At 31.6% G+C, this 18,866-nt stretch overlaps 1 protein-coding gene across 2 annotated transcripts in view; it reads left to right on the forward strand.

The window, feature by feature from the left end:
- NAMPT (nicotinamide phosphoribosyltransferase) overlaps positions 1 to 18,866 on the forward strand; it is a 41,596-nt gene that overhangs the window by 9,528 nt on the left and 13,202 nt on the right. For both annotated transcript variants that reach the window (XM_051963633.1, XM_051963632.1), the window contains exons 2-6: positions 1,953 to 2,109; positions 4,277 to 4,380; positions 7,453 to 7,581; positions 11,806 to 11,964; positions 12,939 to 13,075. In XM_051963633.1, coding sequence (XP_051819593.1) covers positions 1,953 to 2,109; positions 4,277 to 4,380; positions 7,453 to 7,581; positions 11,806 to 11,964; positions 12,939 to 13,075 — 686 coding nt within the window. The remainder of the gene's footprint in view (positions 1 to 1,952; positions 2,110 to 4,276; positions 4,381 to 7,452; positions 7,582 to 11,805; positions 11,965 to 12,938; positions 13,076 to 18,866) is intronic.

Below are 18,866 nucleotides of genomic sequence, written 5' to 3' on the forward strand. Positions count from 1 at the left end.
TCTTCCTGCCTTCAGGCCCAGGGCTATCCACTACTCCATCTTGCTGCCAAATCACTTAACCTCTCAGTATACCAAAGTAATTCTTAATTCATCAGTTACAGATAGTAGATCCATCTACATTGTATGGCAGATTTCTGCACTGTCACCACATCTACACAAAATGCGCCCAGTTTCTGACTATATAAGCATTTGTATTTTGTACAAATATTCTCTTTATCTGTATGGACATTGCAGGCTTATAGTATGAGTATGAGTTTGTTAAGCAAAGACTCATATGCTTAACATGCCAAGTTAAAGTAAAAGCTATTTTTTCTTTTGTAGTTCCATTTTGAAATCCATCATTCTTGTTGAAGTGGGGGGTAGAATGGGAAGGGAAGCAAGTCCTTTCTACCAGGGATAGCTAAGTGGTGCAATGGATAGAGCACCAGCCCTGAAATCAGAAGGACTTGAGTTCAAATCTGGCCTCAGACACTTAACATTTCCTAACTGTATAATCCTGGGTAAGTCACTTAACCCCAGCTGCCTCAGCCAAAAAAAAAAAAAAAAGGTCCTTTCTGCCATAGAAATTAATTAGGCAGCAAGTTAGTATATTCTTTATTCTGTGAAAATGAACATAATTTCCATTTTTACATTGGTGAAATGGTAGGGCACTGAAATAAAATTCTATTTAAAATTAGTCTGGTTACTACTTAAAATTTTTGTCTGAAACTGAAGCAGAAAAATCTTGTTCTGTCACCTAAATTCTTGAAAAAGAAAGGTTGTGTAAAAATTTCCCTTATTTTTATCATGATTTGTAGTTTGATGTTTATTGTATAGGCCTTGGTGCCTTACCTATCCCAGTTAGAAAATTAAATTAGGGATATAATCACTGCATGAGGAATTTTTTTCAGTTGCTACTGGAATGCATTCCTTTTTTCTTTTTTTTTTTTTAAATTCTAATAAGATCTTAGTTTTTGGACCAGTACTTAAAAGTTTGTTCTAAGGGATAATGTTGTAAAAAATTACCCTGGCATGGATTCTGTCAATACAAAGTTATTATTAAATAAAATTAAAATTAAAAAAAAATAAATTTAAAAAAAAGTTTGTTCTAAGTAAATTTATAAAGCTAAATGGTGTTGTGTTCTATTTTAGGGACTGATTGTTTAGTCACTTCAGTCATGGCTGACTCTGACAATATTTGGGGTTTTCTTAAAAAAGTTACTGGGATAGTTTGTCATTTTCTTCTCCAGATCATTTTATAGATGAGGAAACTAGGTCAAATAGGATTAAGTGATTTGCTCGATTTCACACAGCTAGTAAGTGTCTAAGGCAGGAGTTCTCAAACTATGGCCCGTGGGCCAGATGAAGCAGCTGAGGATGTTTATTCCCTTCACCCACCGCTATGAAGTTTCTTTATTTAAAGGCCCACAAAACAAAGTTTTGTTTTTACTATAGTCCGGCCCTCCAACAGTCTGGACAGTGAACTGGTCCCCTGTTTAAAAAGTTTGAGGACCCTGGTAAGGCCATATTTGATCTGGGTCTTCCTGCCTCAGTCCAGCACTCTTCTCTATTGTACCACCTAGCTGCCAATATTAGGAACTGAATTCTTATGTAAACTTTTTTCCCCTAATGTGGTGAATTTCATATAGTAGCCATCAGAATAATATTCTGATTGATCAAGAGCCAGTAAAGAGTTGTGCCAAATTTAATTCTGTAGCATAGTAGATTTAGAATTGTAAGTTACCTCAATTCATCTACTTATTCCATCCCCCTCATTTTACAGATGAGGCGAGTGTCTGAAGTCACACAGATACTAAATAGCAAGAACTAACTTCAAATGCACCATTCTTTCCACTGTTTGATCTTGTTTTCTCTTTTCAAGCTTTGAAATATTTCATACTTTAAAAAAATTTTATTATAGAATTGTTTGTTAGTCATTGTGTCTTTTTATTAATATACTTCTCTTTATATAGGTTACTCACTATAAGCAATATCCACCCAACACAAGCAAAGTTTATTCCTATTTTGAATGCCGTGAAAAGAAGACTGAAAACTCCAAAGTAAGGAAGGTGAAATATGAGGAAACTGTATTTTACGGGTTGCAGTACATTCTTAATAAGTACTTAAAAGGTATTATTTATTATTTTCCCAGTATGTTTTTTAAGCCACTCCCTTAACATAAACCTTCATAATTCTTTCTCCAATCTTGCTGAATTCTGATAGTTAAAATCATTTTCTGAGCAGCTTGACTTTGGATGTTTACTAAATTAATTTTCTCCAGCTGACTTTTTTTAGAATGAGAAATATGTATTGTAAAGTAGCTAAACTTTACAATTCAAGCTTCTTTTATTCACTCTTTGACTATTAATATATTGATTATATCTTCCTTTTAATAAGTTATTTATTTGGAGGCCTTGGATATATAAAAATATATTTCAGGGGATCCATGTACTTGAATGGGAAGAATTTTAAATCTCCATTTTCACTAATCTGTACCTGAAATTGTAATGCTATATATTTTGTTTTATCTATTTAAAAACTTTCTTCTGAGATGGGGTCCATAGGCTTCACCAAAATATTAAAGGGGAGTCCATAAAACACAAAAAAAAATTTTTTAAGAGCCCCACCTTAACTCTATATACTTCATTTTATGAAAATTTTTTGTATAACTATTATTCTCATCAAAAGCAAACTTTTGAAGATATTTAAACCTTATATTGTAAAATTTAAAATTCAGTTATAATTTGGAGAAAAAAATTATGGTCATGTTAATGTTTTTCTAATACATAAATAAGCCATTAATTCATATCAATGAGTTTATTTTTAGTTTGGAAATGTTTAAATTATAAATACCTGATAAAATTTATTATAATGACTTTTAGTATTCTGTATCTTAAAATTATGTCCTTTTGAATGTAAGCATTGATGGATTATTGTTCTCATAATATGGAAATAATATAAAATTTATAGAATTGCCCTCTCCTCACCTCACTCCCTTTTATCCCTTCCCATTATCTTTTTTATTCCACATTCCCACATTCACACAACTCACAACCCTTCTCACCCTGTCCTTTGTCTCACAATATTTAAATGTTCCTCAAAGGGACTAACATTTCTTTGCCAAGAAATTCACACATCTCAGAAAATCTCAGGTTTTATAATTCTCTAATATGAAAATATCTTCTGACTTGAGTATAAATTCTGATACTAAATTCTTTGCAAATAATAGTCCCATTTCCTTAGAATTATTGTTTAGAACTAGACAACTCAGAACATACTAACTACAAATCTAAATAAAATTTAGAGATTTAAAATCATTAGCAATTACTGACCCTTCTGCCCCAGCCCAGGTATTTTTAATGAGTCAGACACTGTCTTGCATACTGGAAATTGCCAAAGACTGAGAGGGCATTTGATTAGATTCTTCAAAATAAATGTGTCTTTAAAATAGAGATTTTTTTTTAAATTTATATTATTTGGGTAAATTAGTATTTGTGAAAGTCACTGGATTGCCAGTCCTGGAGACTGAAATCCTTTATTTTAACCCCAGGGCAGGTACATCACAGATAGCAGTGCAAGCTTTCCCCACACCGCCCTGCCAATGTACCTCACCACTGTTTGGGAGAGATCACAGTCAGTCCTTGGCTTCTCTGCTAAGTGCCACAAGGTTGCCAGGTGGTGTTATGGCTTTGTTGTGGACATCTGTCCACCAAGAACAGGACTGAATCCAACAACTCACTTCATATAGACCACCAAACATCATCAGATGGTAATGCCTTTCAGTCTCCTGTGACATGGGTTGTATGAGAATTGGTGACCTAAATAGTTAATCTGTTGCCAGTTCCTAAAGTAATCCAATTCTCTCTCCACTCTTCTCAAATAAAATGGGAGGTTGAGGGTGGAGAGGTTCACCTGGGGATATGTATTAGATTGCATATCAGCTGTATCGTTCTCCCAAATTTAGTTTTTGTAAAAAGCATGGTATATAGTTAAATAACAAAAGAGCATATAAATATATATGTGTGTGTGTATGTACATATATATAATATCCCCTATTAAAATAAAGATTTATCTTTTATGCAGAGAGCAAGAGACTAGAAGTTGGAAGTTCTGAGTTCCTTTTCCAGCTCTGCCATTGGCTCTGGATGAGTAATTTAAATTCTCAGTTCTTGTTTCTTCTGTCTATAAAATGGGGACAATATTTCAGAGGTTAACCCCAGAACAGACAACATTTTAGGTAAAAGTAGCACATGAAATCCTTTTAGCAATATAAACAGGAGTTGTTTATTATTTTTAGGCAAAGTAGTGACCAAAGAAAAAATCCAGGAAGCCAAAGAAGTCTACAGAGAGCATTTTCAAGATGATGTCTTTAATGAAAAGGGATGGAGTTATATTCTTGAGGTAAAAATTGTGTTTTGATTTTTTTTTTTAATTCAAGGGCTCTCACAGAGGGACTTGGAATGAAAAGATAATTCTTAGATTCATGGTTATTTTGTGTCTTGAATCCAAAAGCTATGGGGAAAATTGTTATGGTGAACATAATTTTAAAAATAGTTCAGTAGATTTCTTATTATCAAAGTATAACAGTATAAGTTATTTTCTCTGTTAGTGAAGATTGCAGCTCATGAGTGCCTTCTCATCCTGTAAAATTTTTGTCTACATTTTTCCATAGAACTTTCAGTTTCTGTTCATCATGCTGGAGGCCTTTCTTTTAATTTTTTTTAATGATTTTTGGGTACTAGTGCAATACTTAAAGTTGTTATCCTTTTTACTCTTTTTATATAATCAACTAAACTTTTTTAAAATTATATTTCTAAGGCTATTTCTTAAACATAAGTTCTGCAACCTATATGTGGACAACATGTATATTTGTTAACCTTTGGGTTATCTACAACTTTCATTCTTGTTAACATGATGGATTTTTACTATTTAAAATTCATAACATATCAGTTTCTTTTGGGATAGGCTGAAGAGTTGGGTGAAGTTTTTTTCTGTATTTTATTTTCCCTAAAATGGTTAGTAATACTAGCTTTTATTACATTAATGGATCTATTACTTGAAGCTGTAAGAGCTTAAAAGAATGGACTATTTCATCTGTATAACACTTAATTTTTTTCAAGAAAGTAAATAATGAGAATTTTATTTGCTTTATATGACATAAATCTATATACATATATATTTAATGTAACTTGTATATAGGGATAGTATAATAAGCATTTCATACATGATATCATTCTGTTTATTGTATGAAAATGGTCTGATAATTTCCTGCATTCTCTAATTATATATATACTTGTTCTGTTGTAATATATCTTTCATATCTACTTATCATTTACTTTTATTAACCATCTTGCTCTGAATCATCAAAACAAATATTTCAGACTTCTAAAATTTTTCTTGATTTATCATTAATTTAGTTTTATCTGCATAAAGTTTGGGAAAATACATGTCAGATAGTTTAATGAATTTTAAAGTCAAAGGTTAAAACTTTGGAGAGTTTGTGTTCATCATGCTGGAGGCCTTTCTTTTAATTTTTTTTTATGTTTTTTGGGTACTAGTGCAATACTTAAAGTTGTTATCCTTTTTACTCTTTGGAGAGAAGAACTACAGAGTCAAGAAATTCATTTAGGTCAAACATGGATCTATGTCTCACTCTCTAGGAAAGACTAGAGTGCCCATTAAAAAATAATAGGCTTTTCAAATTTTAGAATAGCATGCCATTGAGAGAGCCAGCTAACAACTTAGGTACTCAGAAAAAACTTGATAAAACAAAGGGCTAAACCTAATGAGGTGGAATTTAATAGACTAGTAATAGGTTTTTTTTGGCTGTTGTTGTTGTCCTTTTTTTATATTAAAAGAATTTATTTGTTATGTGTAGCCAGATTTGGAACTGCTGCTTTAGCAGTTGATTTTTTTAAAACCAAAGTACAAGATGTTGAAACATCACTAAATGGTACAATTTTTTGTTTGTTTGGCTGTATATGTGTGTTTTAATAGATTTAGTAGATTTACTGGGTTTTAATAGATTGCAAGCTTGCCAATTGGCAAAGGCAGGCTAATTAAAATTAAGATGATATTAGAGTACTTTACTAAGAGTTATGTTGTCCGGGATTAAGGGTGGTAACAGTCTCATTTGCCTTGAATGCTCAGTTCTTATTTTTACTTAAGTTTTTTTTTTTTTTTTTTTTAATCAACTTTAGTAGATAATAGATTGGGAAGGGAAGACTAGACAGAAGACTATCAGAAAAAGATCTGTGAGTTTTAGTGGACTGCAAAATTGTCAGTGTGATAAAAAACAAAAAAGTTAATGCAGGGGCAGTTAGATGGTGCAATAGATAGAGCACCAACCCAGAAGTCAGGAGGACTTGAGTTCAAAGCTGGCCTCGGACACTTAACACTTCCTAGCTATGTGACCCTGGGCAAACCTCAGCAAAAAAAAAAAAAAAAAAAGATAAAGTTAATGCAGTCTTAAATTGCTTTAAGAGAGGCCTAAGACTAGAGAGAGGATAGTATTAATCTCTCCTTACCTTATGAGACCATATCATAAGTATATTTTCTTATAAGTAGTAATTTCAGGAAGGACATTGATTAGCAGGAGGAACGTTACAAGGATGGCAAAGGGGCTTCACTATCATGCCAAATGAGGACTCAGTTACAGCAACTCATGATGTTTAGGTTGGAGAAGAGTACATTTAAGGGAGAGAGTCTTTTAAGTTCTACAAGACCCAAGAGGGCAAAACCAAGAGCATTAGGTAGAATTACATAAGCAAATAAAACTTGGGATAAGTTACCCTTCACTAAAGGAAAATTTTCTAGCAATATATGGATGACTTGGAGTATATTATAGAGGAGCTCTTTGTTGTACTGAATGGCCTCTAACAGAAGTCTTCCCAATTCTGTGAGTTAATGGTAATTTTTCTTATCCTATAAGTACTTTCATCTGTTATTAAAAGATTAAAAAGAAAAACATAATTAGTTTCTTTCAACAAAAGAAAGTGTTTAAGATGATCTTTTCCCACCTTCAGAAGCAATTACTTTATATATTTTCTTTGTAGTACAATCTATCTGTGGTCATTTTATGTTTATAGCATATATAGCAAGAAAGGATATACTTTTGGAAATGTCACAATACAAGTTCATTGTTTTCTTTAAAATTAAAGGAGCAACTAATAGGTGTTTTAAATGAATTTGTAACTAAGTAACTGCACATTCTAGCAACATTATTCTAAAGTATTTTTCCATAGAATATTACAGAATTTATTTCTATACCACATATATTATGGTAATATTTTGAAATATGTTTGTTTTGATGTGATAAAGTATAATCATTCATTCATTTGATAAAAGAAACTAACGGCATATGTAGTGTTGTGAAGGTTTTTGCATTTGGTGAAAAAACCATGTAGGTAATAGTAAAATAAAACTTATTTAGTTAATGTTCAGTATAATAAATTAGTTGTTATTTCCTAACAGAAATATGATGGCCATCTTCCCATAGAAGTAAAAGCAGTTCCTGAGGGTTCTGTCATTCCCAGAGGAAATGTTCTCTTCACAGTGGAAAACACAGATCCAGAATGCTACTGGCTTACCAATTGGATTGAGGTGAATTTTTATTTGTGAGTTTTCATGGATTTTAATGAGAATGATGTAAAGAAAAGGCCTATAAACTGAGAGTACAGCTAGATAATCAACCCAAATTATCCCATTAGAGACTTTTGTGACCTCAGGCAAGTTACTCTCTGGATTTCTGTTTTCTCATCTGTAAAATGGGTAGTTTGAACTAAATGTTCTGTGAATCTGGGGATTCAAATTATGAGTCATAAGTTTAGAATTCAAATCTGTATTATCAACTTTCTCGCAAACACTTGAACAATGTTATTTTGATATTTGCCTGATAAATCTAAACCTTCTAGTGGTTTCATTTAAAGACTTATCCATAAGAGGAGGTTACTTAGAACACAGGTTATTAATTTGAGTCTAAATTTTTAAAAAAATATTTTATGACTGGATTTTATTAATTGCCTTCCTTTATGACTGCATTTAAAAACTTATTCTGAGAAAGTATAAGCTTCACCAGGTTGCCAAACATTTCCATGACATAGAAAGGATGTTGAGAACCTCTACCCTTAATTAATTTGAGAAATACTGATTGTTTAATCTAGGTGTCTAGGTGATAAATGGAAACTCTTATATTTGAAATTTGTTTTATATACCTTTATTCTCTCTCCCTCTCCCAAATGACTAATGTGTTGGCCTGTTTATTGCTCATTTTTTTATCTTTATGGTATAATGAAATAATATATTTGCAAAATTATAATAGAGAAGATTGAAAACTCCATTTTTTCTTCAGCTTTGGTCTTTCATTAGAAATGATTAGAGGTCCTCTTTTCATTAATACCCATTTTTCCCCTGTCAATTTATACTCGGTTTTGCTGAATAGGTTATTCTTGGCTGTAATCCTAGCTCCTTTGCCTTTTATAATATCATATTCTAAGCCTTTTATTCCTTTATAGTAGTAGTTGCTAAATCTTCTGTGATGTTGCCTGTGGTTCCATAGTTTTTTTAATATTTTATTTATAACTTCTTGGTAATATTTTCTTTTCAACCTGGGAGTTCTGGATTTTGGTTGTAATATTCCTGGGAGTTTTTTGTTTTGGGATTTCTTTGAGGGGGGATGACCAGTGTATTCTTGTAGTTTTTCCTTTGACTTCTGGTTCTAAGATATCTGCATAATTATCCTTGATATATAAATTCCTGAAATATGATTGCTAGGCTCTTTTTTTGTTCATCACTTTTAAGTTGTCCAATGGTTTAAAAGATCTCTTCTCAATCTTTTTTCTAGATCATTTGTTTTCTTAAGAAATCTTTCATATTTTCTTAAATTTGTTGTAGTCTTTTGATTTTATTTGATTGCTTCTTGGTGTTTCATGGAGTTATTAGATTTCACTTGACCAGTTCTAATTTTTAAGGAGTTATTTTTTCTTCATTATGTTTTGTATCTTTTTTAACAACTTTTTAATTCTCTTTCCATAATTTTCTTACAAAGTTCTTATTTCTTTAACCAGTTTTTCTTCCATTATTTTTACCTTGCTTACCTTTTTTTGCCCTAAATCTTCCAAGAATTCTTACTAGGCTTATTTATGCCTAATCTGCATTTTTCTTTATAGCTTTGCTTTTGGATATTTCAAACCATTCCCTTTGTAACTTGAGTTTTCTTGTCACCAAAGTGGCTTTTCATGGTAAAATTCTTTTTTTGTTTGTTCATTTTTCTAGTCTTATTTGTTGCTTTTGAACTTTGTTAATGTTAAGTCCTGTTCATTTTTGGAAGGGATGTTTCAGCTGAGCTTTTGTCTCTTTATATCCTTTTTTGCTTTCATAGCTCACTCTGGGGCTTATAGGTTTTTGATGTTTCCAATATGGTATGATTTAGGGAGGTCTTCTGCCCTGGTTTATTCTATTGCAGGACTAAATGTTAGAATTCTCACTCTGCTCTTGGGCTCAAAGTCATATAGCTATGTTTCTTGAATTTGTTCCTTGCTTCTAAAACAAGTACAGTTTCTGCTCTCTCGAGACCACTGTTGGTGGTCTTGAATCTGTGACCAACTGGGTAATGAGGGACAGAGTTGTCAGATAGCATTTGTTCCTGTTCCCTATGCTGGTGCCCTGGCAGGGGTCCCCTGATATCTCTTTTTGCTGTGCTTCTGGCCAGCTTGCCCCAGGGTCCACATATTTCTCTGTCTTTCAAAGATACCTAGGCCTGGAAAAAAGTGACTACTGTGACATTTTCTTGAATTTCCTACTCAGAATTCAGTCTAGCATACTTTCTATATTTTTGTGGAGAAATTGAAACGTAAATGTTCTCTTACTCTTATTATCTTGACTCTGCCCCTTCAGCAATTGTAATTGTTGATAATCTAGTGTCCATATGTTTCCAAAAACAAAAATTCTTTCATGGTGTGGTTTATGTTTTGGATCCATTGAATTATTGCAAGTTATAACATTTTTATTTTTGTAGTGTTGAGGGCTCTATGGGGTGGGTGTGGGTGTGTGGGGGTGTGTTTAGGTCCTTTTTTTTTTTTTTAAACCCATTTGGACTCTGGAACTAGAAAGTAATTGTTCAGAATCCTTACTTTCCTTTATGTACTTGAAGATACTTTTTCTTCCATAGTCTAAATAACTAGTAATTCCATTAATATTTCCTCACAAATTGCATGTTTCATATTTTTACTTATTTTGATACACTTCATCAAGAATTTGTTGTAATCTAAAGAGAATTATATGTATGTGTATATATATATACAGATCATATTATTACTCAATAATCCAAGTATATATTAAATGTCTGCTGTGTATTAGACATTGTGTTACGCATTAGGAATTAAAAAAAAAAAAAGTTTCTGTCCTCAAGGAGCTTTTTTAATTATCCTGTAGTTATTTATAATCTCAGATAGTATTTTATAGTCTAATTTAACTTATATTGTTAACTCATAAAATTTTAAACACTTTTTTCTTGGAATTAAGGAAGGTGTGTAACCCATTACAGAGGAAAAGATACTTCACTTGTTAAAAATATCACAATGCATACAATTTGAGCAATAAGTATCAATGCTTCTTGGTTGAGAAATTTGGAATTATATTGCCTAAAGTCACTGTATCTCTTGTGCTGTTTTGCTTTCTGTGATTCAAGAGCAGAGGGTTTGGTGGTGGCAGGCTTAAAAAAGAACTAGAAAATATATCTTTACTGGCCACCATCTACATCCTTACTTATTATTACAGCTTTAGAACTTACTGTTCTATGCTGTATATACTCTTTTTCCCTTAACTTTCTAGCTCTGAAACTATTAAATCAATACAGTCATTATTCCTAGAGAGTACATATCAAATCAACTGCTCCCTTTACCATAATGGTGTCTTCCCAAACTTTCCCCTTAGCTATTATTTTTTCTATATTTATATGGAACTCCTTGTAACAAACCTTCTCTTGCTTTTCTGCTTGTATAATCCAGCACTTAGCACACTGCTCAGAAGATAATAAGTTTGAATTTGATAACTTCCAATAATTTTATTGCAATATTTCTTAGGTGGAATTTTCATGTTCCTTAGTATTATAGTAGCATTTGGCTTCACTTTGTTTTGGTCTTAGTAAATATGACCCTAATAGATAGCATTTTTTACTGAGGCAATTGGGGGTTAAGTGACTTGCCCAGGGTCACACAACTAGGAAGTGTTAAGTATCTTGAGGCCAGATTTGAACTCGGGTCCTCCTGATTTCAGGGCTAGTGCTCTATCCACTGTGCCACCTAGCTGCCCCCTAGAAAATTTTTCACCAGAGACTATTCATAAAATCTTGAATAAATCCAAACTTTCTGTCATGAATGAACTATTAATGAAAGATTGTTTTAAGATTCTGGTGATTTTCCTGTGATATGAAAATAATGCCAAAAATTACTTTTTCTTTTATTTTTGTCTCTTGAAATTTCTAAGAAGAAAGATTTTTTTTCTTCTTTTTTATAAGCAAAAATAAAAGTATTCAGATTTTGGTTCTTTTTCTCATTTTTCCTCATATCTAGGGTCCTTAATCATTTTTTGTTATGGACCCCTTTGGCCATCTGGTGAAATGATGAACCCCTGTTTCATAATAAAATCATTAAAATATATCAAATACTTGGGATTACAAAGAAATCAGTTATATTGTAGATACTAAATTAAGAATCCTTACCCAAGACGATATAATTATCTAAGCAATACCACGCATGATTTTTTTCCTTAAAATTTTCATGCATCCATATGTGTGATTTTGTTTTGTTTTATCTTATAAATATATAGACTATCCTTGTTCAGTCCTGGTATCCAATTACAGTAGCTACAAATTCCAGAGAGCAAAAGAAAATTTTGGCAAAGTATTTGATGGAAACATCTGGTAACCTAGATGGCCTGGAGTACAAATTACATGATTTTGGCTACAGAGGAGTCTCTTCACAAGAGGTATGTCATAATTAGTAGTTTTGTGAACAGTCAAATGAGTTTTAATGCAGATTTGTGATGGAGGAGGAGGAGGAGGAGCTGGAAGGTTGTTGATTGCACTGGTTCTAATTAATTATATTCATGAAATTCCACGGAGGATGTTTGGAAAGGTACATTTCCCCAAAGAAGAGTTTTGTTCAGTAGAATAATGTTTCTTGCCCTATTATTAAGAAATTGTTCCATTCACTCATTTTATTACTATAATCTTTATCACAGATAGAAATAGTATCAGGTGTATCAAGGGTAGCAAGTCCAAGATATAGATTTCTTTCCCATTTGTACATTAGTTGGGCCATTTCCTCTATTCACTCTAAGCAAGAAACTCATTAGACCTTTTAACACATTTAAGTGTGTTAAGTTCTTCTGTCCAGTCTCCATGACATTGACTCATCTAACTACAATCTGGATTGGGTGGCAACATGCATCATAAGTTTAGAGCCAAAAGGGACCTAGAAGATCAACTCTTCTTTCCTGGGTGACCCTGCTTACTGTTTGAGTTCCAGGAGTATTTTCAAGGGGTTTATTTTAATACCACTGCCAACACCCCAGATTTAATTAGGAAACCAAAATTAACCTCAACATCCTCTATACCTAAGTTACCTTTTAGTACGTTGTTGTTGTGTGTGTGTGGTTTTTTTTTAAGGGATTTAATAATTAAAGTTTATGGCTTGACCTTTGATTATAGATAGAAATAAAATTTGAAAATAGACTTTTAGATCACTTCTCTAAAATTTAAAAATAAGAGACACTGATCATTGAAACCTCTTAAGTATTTAGAAAAAGTGAACTAATACATAAGTAATTATAGCATGTTTGATATACATATTGCTTTATTAGTTATGAAAAATAATCATTTTTGGTTTTGCCTTGTATGTTTATAAGAATATGTTATAAATACACACATATATGTATTGTATATTTATGTTTATTTTCAGACAGCTGGTATAGGAGCATCTGCTCATTTGGTTAACTTCAAGGGAACTGATACCGTAGCAGGAATTGCTTTAATTAAGAAATATTATGGAACAAAAGACCCTGTGCCTGGATATTCTGTTCCCGCTGCAGAACATAGGTAAAAATTCTATTTTTTGTGTGCTCTAATCGCTTAAAATTATTGTCAAAATTAATAGATTTTTGTGTTTTTATTGTATTTATTTTGTGTGACCATAATTTAGTACTATAATAAAACACCATTTGGAATATACTAATTTTGCGTTTTATATAAAGGACTGGATTACATTTTACTTTTGCCTTATTTGGATAGAAGTGTTGGATTTTAAAAAAAGATTTCAAAAAGACATTTACCTATTTTAACAAAAACTCCTTGAAAATGTCAACTTTTTTGTATGGAGATAAATAATGACAAATTATAAATTAATTACCTCTGTCTTAAAATAAGTCTTTAAAAGTCTTCTTATTCTTTAGTGTTTAAAAGTATGCATTTTCTCTCATCTCTATATAGCTATATATACAGATATGTACATATTTATAAAATCAGAGTAAGATATATATGTGGGTATATATTTCAAGATCTCTTCCCTTCTCCTTTCAGTTTTGTTCGTCTATGTGTTGCTTTACCACAGTAGTTATCAAGAACAGCAAAAATCCTTTTTGGAGATTTTTTAGAGTTATAAGTGCATCTCTTTGATAGAAAAAAAATATACTAAGTTTTGAGATGGGGGGGAGAGAACCATACTAGAATATCACTCACTTTTTTACCTTCAATTGAATTAATTGCTTATTTTATCTTCCTCTTCACCCATTTTAGTAGTAAAGCACTGTCTTTGCCTAACAAGAAAGAAGCAAAGCATAAACAGGGTGATAACTTTTGGGGTTTTTGTCTTGTGGAATTCAAATTTTTCTTTTTTAAAAAACTTTCTCTCCACTTTAAACAAAATTCAATGAAGTTGCACTGTATTTTGAAAACATTTCAGCCTAATGCTATATAATAATAGACATCACCAGACAAAAGTTATTTGAATTACAGGACAAAAATTCCTGGTTAGAAATACAACAATCAGTTACTCATGCCATATGATAGAGTATTAAATTTGAAGCTGCCACTTAGTACTTGAGTGATCTTATGTTTACTGCCCTCATAGCCATATAGACATAGCTTCATTTTTGAGGTCCAAGTCTTATTAGAGCTTGCGTAAATGAAATTTTCCTTATTTGTTATTTTTTATAGTTCATTGATTAACTTTTTGAACTAAAAATTTATAAGTCAACAAGCATTAGAGGCTTGTTACCGTAACTCATTCAGGCAGCAATTGCAAAAGTTTTTCAGTTATCTTTTTTCAGGAAGAATTTGCTGAAAAAATTTATTAACTGTTGTGTTTGTCAGAAAGAACTACAGCATATGTCCAGAGCATATATCACTTATCCCCAGTGATCTCATCATTTCTTCTTTTAAAAAAAAGTTTTATTGTTGCTTTAAACTTAATATGCCATACCATATTAAACAAGGATATGCCACATAGACTAAACATTACAAAGGAAAATCAACCCAGTTAGAATGGGAAGCTCTTAATAAAGAAATCCCGGAGCAGCTAGATGGTGCAGTGGATAGAGCACTGGCTCTGGAGTCAGGAAAACACCAGAGTTCAAAACCAGCTTCAAGATATTTAATACTTTCTAGCTATGTGACCCTGGGCAAGTCATATAATCCCAATTGTCTACCAAGAAAAAAGAAATCCTGATGATATAAAAACAAACTTTTTTTTAAAAGGATGAACTAAAGAAATTGATTCAGGTGCACAGATAATTAATTTATTTATTTAGACTTTAAGAAATAAAAGTGAAAGCAAAGGTAGTAAAGGGTGAGTACAAAAGAATGACATAGTATTGTGAGATTTGTCAGTAATGCAAAACTTAATAACGATATGAGATTTTCTTTAAGTTTCAAGAATAACTAAAAGAACTTTTTTTATCTTTGAAGATGGGAAGAAGAGCAAAAATAAACTATGTTCATAAAGGGTACAGTAATACTAGATGACAGAGAAGAGGCCAGAAGTACTTAGCTCTTTAATTTGCTTCTCTGCACATTTGGTCTTTGGGATTAAAAAGATGAAAAAATGACTAAGAATTTAAAACTCAGGACTGATGAGATAGAGTACCTAGTTGCCTTCAGTAACTTCAAGACACCAGGGTTCAAAAAAAACACAAAAAACTTTGGTAGATCGGATTGCCAACCCATTATAAATGCTCTCTTAGAAATTCCTGGATACTTTTTCAAAAGACTAAAATGAGCAAATGTCCCAATTTTCAAGAAAGAGAAGGTAGAACCATTATACTTGAGGCTACTGAGATCAGTTTTGATTCCTGTAAAAATTCTACAAATGGTTATTAAAGGAATCGTTTATTATGACAGCCCATATTGTCCAAGGATTTGTCTATTGCTTATTGCCCAAGGACCAGTATATACATAAGTTTGGAGAGGCTCATCACTAGATAAATTTTTAAGCAAAGGAATCTCTATAAGACTCAAGATCACCTTCTAAAATATGGAGATTTTGTGATCTGCATCTGTGAATGAGGAATGTCCACATAGAATCTTATGTCCATAAAGTATTATGAACATTTAGAAAAGGAAGCTGTTATCATTGAGTCATCATGTGGAATAAAATTTTAATTCATTGGAATTTCAAAAGCTCTAAGCATCTCAAAAGAAATAATGAGGGGGAGGGAGAAGAATTAGGAAATAAGGGGAAATGGCTGTTTTTAAACCTAGTTTTATTATAAAGCAGTAATCAAAAAATCTTTGATAGTGATTGAGAAATAGGAAAGCAGAGCAGTTAAATAGACTAGATAAAGACAGATTAGAAACAATTGAATTCAGTAACTCTGCTTGATAAAACTCAAGAACACAAATTACTTGCGGAAAAGTTTGCTTTCTCACAGGAACTGCTGAGGAAACTAGAAAGCAGTTTGACAGAGATTAGGTTTAGACCAACATTTTGTATCATATAGCACAATAAGCTCAAAATGGGTACATGACATGGGGGGAAGGGAAAGAGAAAAATGAAAATGAGAATCTGATAACTTTGCCAGGAATTACTAGGGGTAAAATTCTTAACCAGAGAAGGATTAGAAGTGGTCACAAAAGAGAAAAGGACTTTTGCATGAATAAAATTAAGGCAGCTTCCATAAAAAAGGAAAGCTTCAACTAGGGAAAACATTTTGCATCAAATATCCTTTGTAAAAGAGAATTCTGTTGAGTTATGATTTATATATTAATTAGAATCAAATATTTCCTATTGACACTTTATCTTTACAAAATCTTTACAAAAATGAAATATTATTACATGCTATAAGAAATAATAAATGGTGAATTCAGAGAAGCAATGGGAAGACTGATGAGAACTGCAAAAGAATGAATAAGCAGAATTAGGAGTATCAAATGCACAGTAATTACAGTAGTAAAAAAAGAAAAAAGAACAAAACTGAATGTCTCACATAATAATAAAGTTTGATCTCTGAGATGAGTTGAATTTAAAATATACCTCACATCTTTTGATAGATGGAGGGACTAAGGGTATGAAATATTGAGTGTACTGATAAAGCAGATCTTAATAAGATTCAATTTAACAGTTATAAATCTGAATCATAGGCTTAAGTGATGGCCTGTTTTTCTGACTTACAGACCAATCCAGATGTCAGAGCAACTAGGTTGTACATGTATTTAAAAAAATTTTTTTTTTTAAATCCAAGAGGTTTTAATTCTGTAATCTGTTTTTATCAGACTACTTATGGAATTTTGTGTTCATTTCTGAGCACCATATTATTAGGAGAGTTATTGATAGGCTAGAAAATGTTTGGATGAAAAGACTATGCTATATAGTGACCAATTGAAGGAGCTGTGGATGTTTAGCCATATTTAGACATTGGTAGGACATCACTTCAGATTTGACCTGTTTGCCCCTAAAGATCAAGGTTGGCAGTTAATGGGAATTGAGTTTTAGCTTTATATGAGGGGATATGTTCTAATTATTAAAACCTGGTCGTTGTTGATAGAACTTTAAGTAGAACCCAACATTATGAAAAGAATTTGGAATTAATCATTTTTTTAAATGTGATTTGTCCATATATTTTAACCTGGTGAATGCACTGAGATACAAAGGTGTCATATAACCAAAATATTTACAATTCTTTTTTGTGGTAGCAAAAAAACAGGAATAAAGTAGGTATCCATCAGTAGAATAATGGCTAAACAAATTGTGGTAGACAAATACAATGAATAAAGAATATAAAATGAACGTGTAAAGATTTGAAGAGCCAAATAAAGAGATTCAGGAAAACAATGTATGTAAGTGACTATAATATTGTAGATTTTAAAAATAAATAAATAAGTGCATTTGAACAAATTAATTGCAATGACCAATTTTGGTTTCAGATAAAAATGAAAAAAAAAACAGTTTTTGATGAAAAGCTGGTACAACAAACCATTTTGATGAAGGTGTGAAGCAAAAGCAATTAGATATACTTTAGTTAATTTTGTTTAATTTTTTAATAGTGACAAGAGGATTGGAGTTTAGGGCTGGGGAGGAATGATACACAGATATTAGAAAATGATATAAAAAAAGAATCATTAAACTTTTTTTTTAGTTTGACAAGAATTTTAACATATAATATGGCTTCGCTATTATTGAAAGTATTTAGTTGGAGACAATAATGACTTGTAGAAAACATTGTAGAGGTGATTGTTGCACAGTGTAGTAGATTATATCTAATATTCCTTTTAATTCCTGAGATTTGATATTCTTAGAATATAATCTGATAAAGAATTTGGAATCTGCAAGTTAAGAATTTTAGTAGCTCCATTACTTAGTTACTAAATAAACCAGGTCAGTTTTGTTGGTTTTTTTTACTTCTATGCTCTATTTACATATTTATATGTTTACTTATCTTACCTCATAGGAACATAGAAGACAAATAAGGCAATATATGAAAAGGATATGAAGTGAGATTCTTTGATTCTAAAATTCCAACTCTTGTATGCAAAGAACTGAATCTAGAATATTATTTTTGGTATAATGATATGTGTGTGTGTGTACACATGTGTTTATGAATATGGAGTTTAGTAATACAGTTTTATGTCAAAATAAACTTTGGAAAAGTATCATGAAAATTTGACACTTTCTATTGAGCCTAGCTATAGTTGGAGTTAAAAATTACTAATTATAATGTAATGATTAACAACTTACTGCTATCTAGTAGCATACTTAAATATATAGCTCTATATATATAGCTATAGCTAAGTGAAACCACCTTAAAGAATATGTTCATTTCCTTGAATGTGAACCTCCCTTTTGATCCAGGAGTATTTGCTTTCTGAAAACTGCCAGCTTATTTAGGATTATTTGCTCATTGTCAAGTGGGTGTAACTTTAATCTTCTCTCACAGATAAAGAGGTGTCTATGAGATATCTGTGTAGGTGGAGAAAATCTCTCATCCATAAAAAACCATATAAAACCTCTCCACCCTCCTGATGGTCCTTTCTTATATTTAACAAGAGAGCATTATACTGATTCAAGTCCTTATTTTTATTAAATAAAACTTCAAAGCAACCTTTCCCTAGGTGAAAGGGTCATAGTTTGTTGTTTTTTTAAGGAATACTTGATAGCAATATCTAAATTACTGCCTAAGTATACTTTATATTACATTTCATTACAGTATGAGTGCCTCAATTTTTGTTTGACTGAAAGAACTGAGAAGTGTGATATGATCTTGAAAATATCTAACAGTTTTTCAAGGGTTTGATACATATGGTATTTTTTTTATTCTAAAGAAAAAAGTGTGGGAAAATGAGTCTGTCCAATGCTTTACAATTTAAATGAGATGTTTCATGTGTTAATGATTTTTTA

Source organism: Antechinus flavipes, chromosome 5 (assembly GCF_016432865.1).
Source record: "Antechinus flavipes isolate AdamAnt ecotype Samford, QLD, Australia chromosome 5, AdamAnt_v2, whole genome shotgun sequence".
NCBI classification, from domain to species: Eukaryota; Metazoa; Chordata; class Mammalia; order Dasyuromorphia; family Dasyuridae; genus Antechinus; species Antechinus flavipes.